The sequence below is a fragment of the Myxocyprinus asiaticus genome, chromosome 15, assembly GCF_019703515.2.
Source record: "Myxocyprinus asiaticus isolate MX2 ecotype Aquarium Trade chromosome 15, UBuf_Myxa_2, whole genome shotgun sequence".
Lineage (NCBI taxonomy): Eukaryota > Metazoa > Chordata > Actinopteri > Cypriniformes > Catostomidae > Myxocyprinus > Myxocyprinus asiaticus.
In genome coordinates this window covers 1,769,454-1,784,304 of record NC_059358.1, presented here as the reverse complement: position 1 = coordinate 1,784,304, position 14,851 = coordinate 1,769,454, and the positions used below count along the sequence as shown (strand labels likewise).

General features: G+C 41.9%; 2 protein-coding genes across 2 annotated transcripts in view; one reads left to right on the top strand and one right to left on the bottom strand.

The window, feature by feature from the left end:
* Positions 1–14,851, bottom strand: part of LOC127453218 (E3 ubiquitin-protein ligase znrf2-like) — a 425,349-nt gene that overhangs the window by 176,371 nt on the left and 234,127 nt on the right. The gene's annotated exons all lie outside the window — the stretch shown is intronic.
* LOC127453078 (RNA-binding protein 24-like) overlaps positions 1–14,851 on the top strand; it is a 111,289-nt gene that overhangs the window by 64,241 nt on the left and 32,197 nt on the right. The window contains exons 26-36 of the mRNA XM_051719117.1: positions 2,808–2,907; positions 2,991–3,117; positions 3,442–3,497; positions 4,930–5,054; positions 5,199–5,375; positions 7,296–7,388; positions 7,510–7,662; positions 9,053–9,130; positions 9,237–9,287; positions 13,800–13,905; positions 13,983–14,134. Of these exons, the coding sequence (XP_051575077.1) occupies positions 2,808–2,907; positions 2,991–3,117; positions 3,442–3,497; positions 4,930–5,054; positions 5,199–5,375; positions 7,296–7,388; positions 7,510–7,662; positions 9,053–9,130; positions 9,237–9,287; positions 13,800–13,905; positions 13,983–14,134 (1,218 nt within the window). The remainder of the gene's footprint in view (positions 1–2,807; positions 2,908–2,990; positions 3,118–3,441; positions 3,498–4,929; positions 5,055–5,198; positions 5,376–7,295; positions 7,389–7,509; positions 7,663–9,052; positions 9,131–9,236; positions 9,288–13,799; positions 13,906–13,982; positions 14,135–14,851) is intronic.

Genomic DNA, 14,851 nt, shown 5'->3' with positions numbered 1-14,851 from the left:
AAGTGCTTTAGGTTAAGAAACACTGCTAGTAGCTGCAGATAGTTTATATGGTTCTGAATCTGAAGAGTTGACCACCTGCCACTTACTGCCCGTCCCTCCAGTAAAGCTCCCCAGCCCGTGAGAGATGTGTCTGATGTGAAAACCTTGTGAGTCGTAAGCACGCCCAAATGCCCTGGCTAACAAGGCAGAGTCCCTCCACACCTGAAGTGCCCTAAGGCAAACACAAGAGGTTAGGACAATCTTGTTCCTGTGCATGCCCCACTTCACATCCAGGTTCAAAGAATGTACACATCTCTGAACGTTTCTCATAAATAAACGCCCCAACAGAATGACGGTAATAATAGATGGCATCAGTCTGAGCAGACACTGGCACAATTGAAAACGCACTTTTGCTTTGGGATGAAAGCTCAAGAGTCCGTCCGACACCAACGTGAATGAGTTCAGAGTGATCTCTAGGAAATCTATATGACCATTAATGTTTGTTTTTCCTCATCTGTTGTTCCATTGCCACGCATATCAGGTAATCGTCTAAAGATGCCATAATTATCAGCCCCTTCTCACTTAAAGGAGCTATCGCGGCTTCAGCAGTTTTCATGAACACTCTTAGCTGAAGTCTAGCCGAATGAATGAAAGAACAGAATTCGAAGGGCTGGCATTTAAAGGTAGCGTTGAGCATTCCTGGCCTTCAAATCTAGAATTGGACGGAACCAGCCATCTTTTTTGGGAACTAGAATGTACCGGCTGTAGAAACCTGACTGTTCCTCTTTCCATGGGACTATTCTGATCACCTGCTTTGATAGAAGGGAGTCAGTCTCGTAGGATCTGTGCCGAGGTCTCTATCACTCTTGACTGCGACACACCCGAAACTCAGGAGGGCGTTTCTCAAATTGCAATCTTCATAGTGCTGAGCACTTACAGGCAGGTTATGGCCTTTATTATTTTCATGCATGTTTGAGTGCTTGTGTAACATTAACACAGAACACACTGTGGGCATTTCTCTGGGCCTTGCACTTTTTGAACAGGTACCTTACTACGAGTGGGGATAACTTTGAACAAGGGGAGGCAGGGCAAACTGTCACCAGCCTCACTTCTCTCAGGGGTTTGCAAGGCAAGCACATAGCTACCCCTGTTTCTTCTTCAGTGGGTGGTTGCATCCCTGAGGTCTACCCAGTGTTGGAGGATGAGGTCTCCTAGACCAAGCTCCTTGTGGGGCAGCAGCACTCGGAGCATGCTTGGGCGGACGGGCTGTAGGCTGAGGGCATTTAGGGGGTGCCCAGCAGCAGGGTGGGTGCAGTGAAGCACTGTGCTTGGTGGTGTTGGGAGGGGATGAGGAACAGCTGCCACCACTGGGGTTCGTTTTCTTTCTTCTTTGACTCATAGCAGGCTCGCATAGCTGCCACCACTGAGCTGAAATGTCCGTCAGGAGACACAGGAGTGTCAAGGAACAGAAGTTGGTCTTTATCCATCATTTTGGAAAGGTTAAGCCATAGATCGCTTTTAGTTGCCACTGTCAGGCCCATGGTATGACCCAGCACTTGGTTGGAACATCTTGTTGTCCAGTGCAGATTTTGGTCCATAAGTCCTTTACTGACTTTAGGGGACCTATTGCGGCACCCACGTATTCCTGCAACTCAGCCACATACGCAAGCAGCAGAGAAACAGAGTTCTGAGCTCTAACTACTTGCACTTGGGCTTTGTAGAGGCTGTTTATGAGGCAGTTAAGGCAGTGAATTCTAGCCCAAATTAGTCTCCGGTGCCAAATAGATAGGAATACATGTTTTAAATGTAGAAGCCCAATTTTTTAATAAAGGCTGTTATCTTTACTCCATGTCCCATGTGTGTGCCTTGAATTTATTTTTACCCTTTATGAATGCCTATCCCTTCTCCAAAGGAGTACCATTGGATGTAACAATAACATGTTCTTGAATCGACCATTGTTTTTTGATTTAGGCAGCTAGAGACTGTTCCACTTTAGGGCAACCCAAAAAGCCTCTGTTCACAGCATCCTCCATATCCAAAAACGAAAAGGGTTTATCCCATGTCTTTTTCACCTCAAGGAGACAAGGAGAAATGCTGGGACGGTCGTTTTGAAAGAGGATGAAGACTGAGGAAGAAAGTTCCCATCCAGCCTGTTGGCAGCCTGTAGTGGGGGAGCCACAAGCCATTCAAAGACTCGGCAATTAGCCACGAGATGGCAAACTGTAACAAATACTGTAGGTTGTTACCTGTGAACTGAGTGCCGAGCTAAGCACTGGGCAGGGGGTCCTCGCCATTTTTTGGTCCTCATCTCAGTCATTGGTGATGTTCATGGTTAAACTGTGGTTACTGTAGTCAAACCATGGTTAATTTTAAAAGAGTTAATCATGGTTTGACTACAGTAACCACAGTTGAACTGTGGTATTTGTAGTGAAACCATAGTAACCACAAAATAATGATTCTAATTACCATCATTTTCGTTTTCCTGTATTATTACTAATGTTTCACTACGAGGATCATGGTTAAAGTTACTATAGTAAAACCATCGTTAATTTATAGCAAGGGAACCCAAAATAATTGCGAGGGAACGCAAAACTATTTTAGAAAATAAATTCCCATCGCTGTACTCTAAGGGGCTCCATACCATTTGCTTTTACATTTTTGGATGTATTTTCTGTCTGAAATGAGCCCAGTGTGGTTTTCCGCCACTTTCACATTTGAAATGGTGGTCCACCAACCAGCAGCTACTGAAATGCATATTGAATGCAGTCAAACTCGTGCTGTATCTGTCAGAGGTGTGAAAGCATGTTGAAATGTTCTTCTTTCTGCAGGAGGAAGACCTGAACTGTGTGCGGGAACGCTGGTCTGACGCTCTCATCAAACGCAGGGAATATCTGGAGGAGCAGATCAAGAAGATCATCAATAAATTAGGTCAGAATTCACAGCAGATTCCCACCATGTGTCTTATCGTGTCGCATTTTATCATGGTGCTGTTTCTGTGCTGTGATTGGCAGAGAAGTCGGAGGAGGACGTGGAGAGAGAGGCCAGACTAGTGGAGCAGTGGGTGGGACTGACGGAGGAGAGGAACGCTGTGTTGGTTCCCGCCCCTGGAAGTGGAATACCTGGAGCCCCTGCACACTGGTGAGAACTGATTCAAGTCAAGTCGTTGTTCTCTTCCTTCATTAGAAGCGTGCATACCACATGCCACGTACTGCATTTCCACACAAATTCAATTCTCAGAAATCTCCCAGAGTTTGCTCTCCATCCTCCTGTCAGCTTTATCTCATCTGTGTGTTAATGAATTTGGCCTAAGCTAGCTAATGAACTAGTTGCTGATTGGTTGGACAGGTTTGGGGCACTTCATAGTGATGATTACACTTTTTTGTGCTGATACTAAAAGTCTGTCTGCAAATCTGACATTAAAGTGCTGCATGGATACCATGATTTTTGTTGTTGTTGCTTAAGGGTTCCCCCTGCTGGCATGGAGGCTCACATTCCTGTGCTGTTTCTGGACCTGAATGGTAAGAACTGCTGATCTTAAAGGCCTTTGAACACCAAACACAAAACTTAATGTCGAGTTCTCGCCACGATTAACATTTTGAATCGAAACAATGGATTCCTAGCGAGTCATTCACATCTGGAGTGAACATTAGCGCCGAATTGCGTGCCAACAAAGTGACTTTTTTTTAACGGTGAGTGTCAATTTTTTTCTTCGCCAGGCGATGAAATGCACTGACCAATAAAATATAAGCTTTGGATCACATGTCAGGAGCTGCTGTAGTTAACAAAGCTAGTGCAACAAGTGCCGCTAAAGCACAGAAAGATGTTTTGACCACCAACATTAAACGCTGAAAGATTAATTAACATTAATGCTGTGACTTGCAGTGCACTGCATGTATCAAAATGCCTTTGTATACCCCAAAAAATCATTATATCTGTGCAATTGTAAATAGTCATTTACAGTTAACAGCTGTGCTGTCTTAGGCAGTATTATTGCTTTGGGCCACTTACCGTACCAGGGTAAAATTGCTTGTCGATTAGCGCCACCTATTGTAAAGGCATAAATGTCTGTCGTTCGCATCACCTTCTATGTGCAAGGGCGTCGGCGTTTTGCCTCTCATAATCGTGTCACTTTTGTTGTGCGAAGGCTTTAAGGGGTCCCTCAGTCATGGAAAACCAGGGAATAAATCACATTTTTAGAATTGTGGTATCCACACAGAAAAGTCATGGTAAAAAAAACATTAATATTAGTGCTGTCAGTCGATTAAATTTTTTTTATCTTGATTAATCGCATAATTTTTCATTGTTAATCGCGATTAATCGCAGATTTTGAAAGTGCTGAAATTTGACTCTGTATACTTCTTTTCCTGTCAAAATGCATTTATTTCCTCCTTAGAAAAGAAAACTATATGTAACTATAATGCTTTATTAACATTTTCCAATCAAACCCTTCCACAGTATAAAGATAGAAATGCACTAAAATAGCACCAATTCAAGCAACATTAAACATTTCCCTATTTAAAAGAACTAGTAACCCCATAGGTTGCATATTCATTACAATGTGCATTAAATCTCTTCCTCCACAATATTAATCTGCCGGCAGACAGTAGCTATCCGCTTTGCTACAGCAGTCGTGACACCGCATTCGTTATTTGCGTCAGGGCGTCAATGCCAGTGTCAAGCGTCGCTTTGAACTCCACATGAAAAGCGCTTGCAGACAGAATCGTCCCATTCTGCGTTTTCTTGATAGTTAAGACCTGACGTGCTTTTATGGTAATAAAATTGCGCCTTACAGAGTCTGCAAAGTACTTGATTTCTGTCACAAGTCCCATCTGGACTTTTATTGTTCAACGTACAGAGTTAAAAGCTCCTTTCCACACGGTGTGTGTTTGTATGTCAGTGTAATGACTCAGAGCGGACACATCGCAAAAGTAATGTGTCTCTGTTTCACAGCTGATAATCTGACCGTGAATGATCAGCTGATCGGTCCTCACGCAGCCGGTGTGAACTCTATTCTCCCTAAAGAACACGGCAGCACGTTCTTCTACCTGCCCATCATCAGACAAAGCCATGACCAGGTAATCTGTTATATTTATATACACAGTATATATAAAATGGAGATTTGTCTTCTGCAACTCGACTGTTGCAAGTGTGTAAGTGTGGCAGAATAAGCAGTGGAGTATGGAGTATGCAGTAGAGTCCAAGTGTCTGATTTCTGTCAGGTGTCGGCTGTGTGTTCCTGGGATTCATCCATCCATGATTCCGTCCATCTGAACCGGATCACGGCGCCCAGTGAGCGGATCTACCTGATTGTTAAAGCGACAGTGCAGCTCAGTCATCCAGCGTGCATGGAGCTGGTGCTGCGCAAGAGAATCGCCGTCAACATCTACAACAAACAGGTCAGTGAAAGACAGAAAATCACCTTTAATCATCTCTTAGATGAAGAACATCAACACTACAAAAATCCAGTTCTTAATGAATATTTTTGCCTTGTTTTCCAGTAAAAGTATTACATCACTAAAACAAGATACATTTACCTGATAAGATAAACTGCAAAATATTTATACCTGTTTAAGTAGAATATTTATGTTTTTATTATACAGTATATTCATATTTTCTTGGAATATATAAAGACATTAAGGCATGGTTTCTATAAAGCTGTTCAGTGGGGATATTAAACTATTAATCCTTGTGCATTTTTCATTTGTGAGCCACACTTAAGTTGTTCCTGGGACAACACTGATCCCTACAAACAAGTATAATATTTATTTATTTTTTTAAGGGTAAAAACAATAAAGTTTGGGGGGGTTTTGGCATTTAGACCTTATTTACATTACACCATTCATTTTCATATAAAATTAGCACATTTTATGTTATCTTCACTTCAATAAAAACCTTTATTTCAGTAAATTGAAAGATTGTCAAAATGTCAAAAAATGTCATGCATTGGGGGTTTCTGGTGACATCTGCTGGATGTTAAAGCCAGTAGATGGCTTCAGTGATCCATGCATTGGCTGATCTCTATAAGCCACTGTTCTAACAAACCTAATTTATAAATATTATCAGTTATGCATTGGATATATATTTAGACATTATAAAAAAAAAAACTATTTGTCAAATTGTAGCATTTTTAAAACCACTTGTTTTGAAGTGTCAAGAGTGTGTGCGCGTATGTGTGGGTGTGCATGTGTGTGTGTAAGCATGTGTGTGCTGCATTGTGGATGTTTTATAGTCTCACCCCTTCATTTATGTGTGATTTATTGATTTTTAAAAAAAAAAATTTTTATTTGATTTTACAAATAATTAAATAAATTGCTCCATTAATTTCCTATGGTGGGTCAATTTTGACCAGTCCAGATTTTTTTGTGTGTGTGTGTGTGTGTGTGTGTGTGTGTTCCACCAAGTCGTGTGGACCACTCAGATAAAGGATACCATTTTTATTAAAGAAACAAAATTAAGGGGGACCTGGGTAGCTCAGCGAGTATTGACGCTGACTGTCACCCCTGAAGTCGCGAGTTTGAATCCAGGGCGTGCTGAGTGACTCCAGCCAGGTCTCCTAAGCAACCAAATTGGCTCGGTTGCTAGGGAGGGTAGAGTTACATGGGGTAACCTCCTCGTGGTCACTATAATGTGGTTCTCGCTCTCGAAGGGGCGTGTGGTGAGTTGTGCGTGGATGCTGCGGAGAATAGCGTGAAGCCTCCACACGCGCTAGGTCTCCGTGGTAACGCGCTCAACAAGTCACGTGATAAGATGCGCGGATTGACGGTCTCAGACGCGGAGGCAACTGAGATTCGTCCTCCGTCACCCGGATTGAGGCGAGTCACTACGCCACCACGAGGACTTAGAGCACATTGGGAATTGCGCATTCCAAATTGGGGAGAAAAAGGGTTTAACAAAATTAAAATGGGTAAAAAATTACCTGGACATTACACGAGGGTTAAGGCATGACCTTCTGTAAAGCTGCTTTTAAACAAAGTATAGTGTGAAAAGCACTATACAAATAAAAATGTCTTTACTGTAATATACAGTATTTTAAAAATAAGTTTCTTTTGTTTACTTTTTCTTTTCTTTTTTTCATTTAATATGCATAAAAAATGGAAAAATCTGAGATTCAGATATATTTAAGTATGTCTATTTCAGATTAAAAAGATTAGCTAGAAAATTGTTACTAAAAAGATACATAAATTGATGTTAAAAACATCCATTTTATTCTTGATTTTTTTAGTGTGTGCTTTCTGTTAAATGTTTTATTCAGCTGTATGAATCTTTGTACAGGTACATATGATGATGTAAATATATTACTGATATATTTGTTGCAGAGTTTCACTCAAAGTCTGAAGAGAAGGATGTCTCTGAAGAACGTGCTTCACTCGTGTGGAGTCACATACGAGATCGTTTCGAACATACCAAAGGTACAAACTGCACACGAAACTGCTTCTGTCTCTTGAAGCATCACAGAACTTGACTGAATGTTCAATACACACACACTCATAAACACACATAAGTACATAAGAATGCTGTTTCCGTGGTCAGGCGTCAGAGGAACCAGAAGAGCGAGAGACACTGGCGTTGATGGCGGCACGAGGAGAGAGTGAAGAAACTCTGGACGGGGAGACGTACATTGAGAAATACGCCAGAGGAGTTCTGGAGGTGGAGAATATTCTGTGTCTGGAGAGACTCAGACAGGTATGATGTCACAGTAAATATAAAACTAAAGTTAAACGACAGGTTTTCAAATGGGACCAGCCTGAATGACTAGTCAGCTAATCAGTCAGGCTGGTTTCAAGTTTACCTGACCCAAAAATTCAAGCAGCTCGGCTTTGTTTGATGGCTTGTGGCCATCCATCTTCCTCTTGATCACAGAGGTTTTCAATGGGGTTCAGTTCTGGAGATTGGGCTGGCCATGACAGGGTCTTGATCCGGTGGTCCTCCATCCACACCTTGATTGACCTGTCTGTGTGGCATGGAGCATTGTCCTGCTGGAAAAAGCAATCCTCAGAGTTGGGGAATATTGTCAGAGCAGAAGGAAGCAAGTTTTCTTCCAGGATAACCTTATACGTGGCTTTATTCATGCGTCCTTCTCAAAGACGAATCTGCCCGATTCCAGCCTTGCTGAAGCACCCCCAGATCATCACCGATCCTCCACCAAATTTCACAGTGGGTGCAAGACACTGTGGTTTGTAGGCCTCTCCAGGCCTCCGTCTAACCATTAGACAATCAGTTGGAAATAATGAAATAATGTCCCAGTCTGCATAATTAAACCATACACTAAAAGTATGTACTTCGCAGGTGATGAGAAAGAACATACAGACTTTAGAGTACGTGGTAAGACAGTATGCCACTATTAGGACTTACTAGCTTGTCATTGAATTGTGTCTTGACACCACAAAGCTCCTTGTCGCCCCTAGCTACTGTATGTATATTAACGCTCATTATTACCTAAATTCATTATTATTACGTTCGGTCATTTTTGACCGAATTTTTTTTTTACTGATGTAATAAAAAGGATTTTGTTTATCTGCCATCTAAACAGAAAAAAATTCTGTATTTCTTTAAAAAAATAAATAATAATAAAAAAATAGTGGCATTTGTCTTTGTAACACCAGGTCAGGTTTGACAGGTTTTGACTGAAAATTACCTGCCGTAAGCTTCCAGCTGGACTGCGATACTCCCCACTGAATGTTACCTATATCAACTTTGATAAATAATAGTTTGATAATGTCTAAATATATATCCAAATGCATAATTGTGAGAAAATGTAGAATTACTACGCAGTAGGTTGTTGAATAGAACACTGCCGCCACCTACTGGCTATTATTGTCATAACATGATTTTCAAGTCACGTAATTAAAATTTTTCACCAGATGGCAGCAATCTGCCCCCATTACAGGACACATTCTCATATTTTCTTCATGTTTCAACTAGGTTTTTACGCTAGTGAAGTTACATCAATTTATTTAATTGCTGTGGCAGCTTTGGCTTTTGAAGTGGACAATGACATGGCTTGTAAAATCAGTAAAGTCTGGTTTGTCGTGCTGCTGTAGTGTTCAGTGTGTGTTTGTGTGTGTTTGTGTAGGCAGTGACTGTGAAGGAAGCTCTCTCTGTTAAAGGAAGACACATACGCAGGACTCTCAGCACTCCGAACGTACAGCACGTAGGTCTTTATTTTACTGTGTACAAACTAAATAATAACCATTGTGCAAATGGATTTGTCACATATAAATAATATACTGAATATCTTTTTGTTGTGTGTTGTGTAGAGCTCATGTTGTAAATCAGATGTGATGGGCTGTGAGGATGAAGATATCAAGGTTAGTGAATACAAAGTAACTTAACAGACAGTTTGTTCCCGATTCGATACGATTCCAATTCAAAAGCTGTCAAGTCATGATATTTCACGATACACGTAGATTCAAAGCAGTTTTACGGAAGTTCTGCAAGCTCTCGATTCGATTTGTATTTCTATTTGATTTGATTCGATTATGATTATTTGGGTATATTTCAGTCATAATGTCCCTTTTGATTAGATATACAAGAAATTTGATGATTCTTCATACCAGTTTCAATATCACAACAAAATAGTCATTTGAGTAACATTGTCTGTTATAAAGTAATAACAAAGAAACAAATTACAAGCAATAGAACAAATAAAAACATCAGAACAAAGATACAAATGAACAAAACAGTGCATAAAACTACAAATATTACTGGTCTTTACTGTATGATTACAATACATTTAATATAGCTTCTAAAGTTCTCCAGCCAAATGCAGTGAGTTGGTTTTCTTGTCTTCTTGTTATTGTTGTTTTGTTATTATTTATTTATTATTATTTTGTATTATATTTAGGGCTGTCAGTCGATTAAAATATTTAATCGCGATTAATCGCATGATTTTTCAGTTAATCACGATTAATCGCAGATTTTGAAAGTGCTGAAATTTGACTGTATATACCCCTTTTACTGTCAAAATGCATTTATTTCCTTCTTATTATTTTTCTCCCCAATTTGGAATGCCCAATTCCCAATGCGCTCTAAGTCCTTGTGGTGGCGTAGTAAGTAGACTCAGTCCGGGTGGCAGAGGACGAATCTCAGTTGCCTCCGCGTCTGAGACCGTCAATCCGCGCATCTTATCACGTGGCTTGTTGAGCACGTTACCGTGGAGACGTAGCGCGTGTGGAGGCTTCACGTTATTCTCCGCGGCATCCACGCATAACTCGCCACGCACCCCACCGAGAGCGAGAACCTCATTATAGCAACCATGAGGAGGTTACCCCATGTGACTCTACCCTCCCTAGCAACCGGGACAATTTGGTTGCTTAGGACACCTGGCTGGAGTCACTCAGCACGCCCTGGATTCAGACTCACGACTCCAGGTGTGACAGTCAGCGTCAATACTCGCTGAGCTACACAGGCCCCCATTTATTCCCTTCTTAGAAAAAAAAAGAAAATGATATGTAACAATAATGTTTATTAACATTTTCCAAATAATATATTCCACAATATAAAGACAGAAATGCACAAAAAAAAAGCACTTATTCAAATAACATTAAATGTGTCCTAAAGTCTAAGTGGGAGGTTGGCTAATTGAAAAAAAAAATAGATTAAGTGTTCATTGCAATGGGCATTAAATCTCTTAAACTCTCATCCTCCACAATATTAATCGTGGCTAACCACTTTGCTTCAGCAATCGTGAAGCCTCATTCACGTGATTCGTACCGTTTTGAACTACACATGAAAAGTGCTTGCAGAATGGCACAGTGCACGTAAATGATACTTCATCCAAATTGTCTGGTAAGATGGAAGCGCAAAATTAACATGTTAAACGTTTTAAATGAATCGAATACGTTAATGTGTTAATTTTGACAGCTCTTATTATAATAACTAGACAGCGGCAGGTCTATTAGGGTGCATTAACACTACCAAGTCTGATATACTGTATTTTGATACAAATTTGCTTTTTTGTCCCGCTGTTTACCTTTACTTTAGACATAAATGACTGTTGTTGCATCCGAATATCCATACTTCCCTACAACATAGTATGCCATAAACAGTATGCCAATGGAGTAGTATGTCTGAATCCTCAGTATTCATAAAAGTGTAAGTGAGAAATACCCAGATGACCTACTATGTCTGGCGAGATTCTGAATTGCGCATCGACTGGACACTTTACAATTCCATAATCCCTTGGGAGCGACGTCACGTTCAAAGCGCTGGATTTAAAGGAACGGCAGTGAACCGCGAGTCGGACGGCTCTTTTCAACTCTTAAGTGATAAATATGCTTAGAAAGTTGTTCCTTGTACTTGTGCTTGTTTAACAAAACCAGACAAAATTTTAATGCCCACGTTCCCGTATGAGGATGTTCCTGAATCTATTCATACTACTCACATTCATACCTAAAGAACATACTGTTTAACCGGTCAAGAAGTGCGTCCTTCATCAAAAACATTACATGCTCTGACAGTACGTGATTTTGGATGCAGGGTGTGTTTACATTAATACCTCAGCAAAACGAGCATTTTTACTGAATTTTGAAGAGTATTTTTACCGTTTAGGTGCCTATCTGCATTACCGTAATTTCACTAGCGCTCTCAGATTACACGTGCACATAAAGCGCACACGCATAAGCCTTCTGTCAGTCAGTCAAACAGCGCGCTGGAGCCAAAATGAGGAAAATAAAAAGTGGTATTCGAGACACTTGTTATTTGTAGATTCGTGGAAATTAATGCATTAGCACAATTAATTGAAAACATTTAGCACGTTCATTTTTCTTAATCGCGATTAACAAGTTTACCGATTCCGTGTCAATGATCAAGTGATGGAGAAAGGACCTCTTGACCGTATTTTTGGTACAAAACAAACACAAATGTGACCTGTGAAAAGCTGCATTCACATGATTCGATGGAGCGCCGTGGTTTCCCCAGCGCCGTGTTGCGCTTCCATCTTACAGGACAATCTGGATAAAGGATCATTTACGTGCAAAGCAAAACAAGACGTTCTCTTTAGCACTTTTCATGTGGAGTTCAAAGCGGCACGCATCATGTGAATGCGGCTTCACAATTGTTGTAGCAAACTGGATAGCCGTGATTAATATTGTGGAGGAGGATAGTTTAAGAGATTTAACGCCCATTGCAATGAATATCCAACCTATTTTACATTTAGTCAACCTCCCATTTAGACTTTGGAAAACATTTAATGTTGCTTGAATTGGTGCTATTTTAAAGTTTTTTTGTCTTAATAAGATGTTAATAAAACAGTATAATTACACATTGTTTTCTTTTCTAAGAAGGAACTTGTAACAAGTTCATAAGTTGAGCAATGGAGGAGTCAGGAGGCAGCGAACTGTCAACATGAGTATTTTATTACTCTTTAGCATCACTCAAAAAAACTTAAAAAGGGCTCTTAGTAGCCACATAACCCCCATCACCACACCCCCATCCCCAGAGAACTAAATGACAGGAAAAGAAGTATACTGTAAGGGGGTTCAGTGGAAAGGAGGAGGCGAGAATCGGCTTGACAACTTAAATAACAATTTATTAACCAAAAAAAACACAACCAAAACACACAACTGAAAACACGGGAGCCCCCGGCATGACGTACATCCCCCCCCACCCTTCCTCTCCGGGGGAAGGGCGTGCCTTATGCCCCGACTGCCGGCGGGTTCTCCCCGCCTTGCTCGACCTGGGAGGAAACAGGAGGAGAAAAAACAACAACACAAAATGGCGAGGGAAAGGCCAACATGGAGCGACAGAGAGAGAGAGAGAGGAGAGAGAGAAAAAGAAACTCACCAGTTCTCTGATGCGCCGTCGCGTGGTCCTCGATCACTACTCCACCCTCTCAGGCGGACTGCAGCCGCTCCTCCCCAGGCGGACCGGAGTCAGACCTCCAACCCCCAGCGGACAGAACGCCCCTCCGCGTTCCCGGCATTCCGTGGGGACTCTCCTCTGCCCCTGGCAGCGGCCCTACCACTCCAGGCGGTCGGGGAGTCGCTTCCCTCCTCCCCCCGCGGATGGCGGTCTTCTCTCGACCCCTCCGCGTTCCCGGGGACGGCAGGGCACTCCTCCGCCCCCGGCAGTGGCTCCCTTGCTCCAGGCGGTCGGGGAGTCCCGTCCCCACTCGCCTCGCGGACGGCGGCCGCTCCCCGCGTCCGGGTGGTCGGGCTACTCCGTCCCCCGTCGGACGGCAGCGGCGCTCCCCTGGGTGGACGGCAGTGTCAAGGATCCTGCGACGGGAATCCCTCCTTCTTCCCGGGTTTCGGCACCAGTGTAAGGGGGTTCAGTGGAAAGGAGGAGGCGAGAACCGGCTTGACAACTTAAATAACAATTTATTAACCAAAAAAAACAACCAAAACACACAACTGAAAACACACAGTACAGCTGCCTGCAATTCTCTCTCTCTCGAACTGTCGTCCCCGGCCGCCTTTATCCCTCGCGTGCCCCATCAGGCTGATTGGGGACCGGGTGTGTCTCATTCCAGCCCGGCCCCACCCTCCTCGGCTCTACATATACAGAGTCAAATTTCAGTACTTTTGAAATCTGCGATTAATCGCGATTAACTCTGAAAAATCATGCGATTAATCGCGATTAACTCAAAATTATAATCGACAGACAGCACTAGTTTTTGGTGTAGTTTCTCTCTCTACTCTCTTTTCCTATTAGCCTGTTAGCGAGATCAACCAGTGGTAGCCTTGTGATTGACTAGTAAACATAATGAGCATCCCTGGCATAGAGTAGTATATCGATTTAGTAATTGTAAGAATCGATATCAGGATCTTTCAATTGAAGATCATGATTAATTAGAATTAATTTTGTCCTCTCCTCCACAGGGTCACTGTGTCGGTCACATGTACGTCTCTGAATCCAACCTTCAAGAGTCATCGCTCAACAGTGTCCTCTCTAAAGACACACCAGTCAAAAGCAGGGAGTATCATGGTACATTTAGCACAGTTTGGATGTATGTGTTTGTTTATGCCCCCTTATGCATTAATTTACGAAAGCATTCTCCTCAGGGTCGGTGCCAGAGAGTCCAACGTTCTTCAACTCCAGTTCGTTTAAGGTTCTCTCACCTCAGCCACCCAAACTCCTCAAATCTCTCCTGCCAGTGAGAGAAGAGAACAAAGCCAAATGCGCTCTAGAGTCAAGACCTCTGCTGGGACAGGAGGTACACACACACACACACACACACACACACACACACACACACACGCACGCACGCTTCTTTCCCCATATAATCTGTCTCATTATTCACTAATATTGTGTTTCCATCCTCCATATACACTCCACATTCTCACAAACACACAATGTTTCACATGTTATGATTGCATGTCCCATTCTGCAGGTTGATGGCACACAAAGCTTTAAGGAATGAATTTCCCAAATAAAATGGCCCTTAAACTGTTGTCATGCTTAAACAAAAGACACGTTTTCTAAATAAGTGAATGCACCGAGCATGGACAGTCCCTAAAACCTGTGTTAACAGCCACAAAGTTATTCTGACTGACTTGTATGTGATAAAAAAGTGTGAATTTAATGGGATACACACCCAAAAATGATTTCTTTGCTCATTTACTTACCACCAGGTCGTTTCCAAACTCCTGTATTATTGTCTTTCTTTGGGGAACACTAAAGGAGACACAAAATGTTAGATAATGTCTATGCAGCTCTTTTCCATACAAAGTGAACAGTGATTTAATTTGCAAAGACTTGGAATATAGTGCACAAGTCATATGGACTACTGTTAAACTGATTGCTTTGTGCTTTTTGGAGCTTGACAGTAAAAATCACAGTGTACTTACATTGTATGGAAAACAGTGGCTAGAACATTCTCCAAAACGTTTGTGTGTTCAGTGAAAGAAAAAGTCATAAGGGTTTGGAGCAA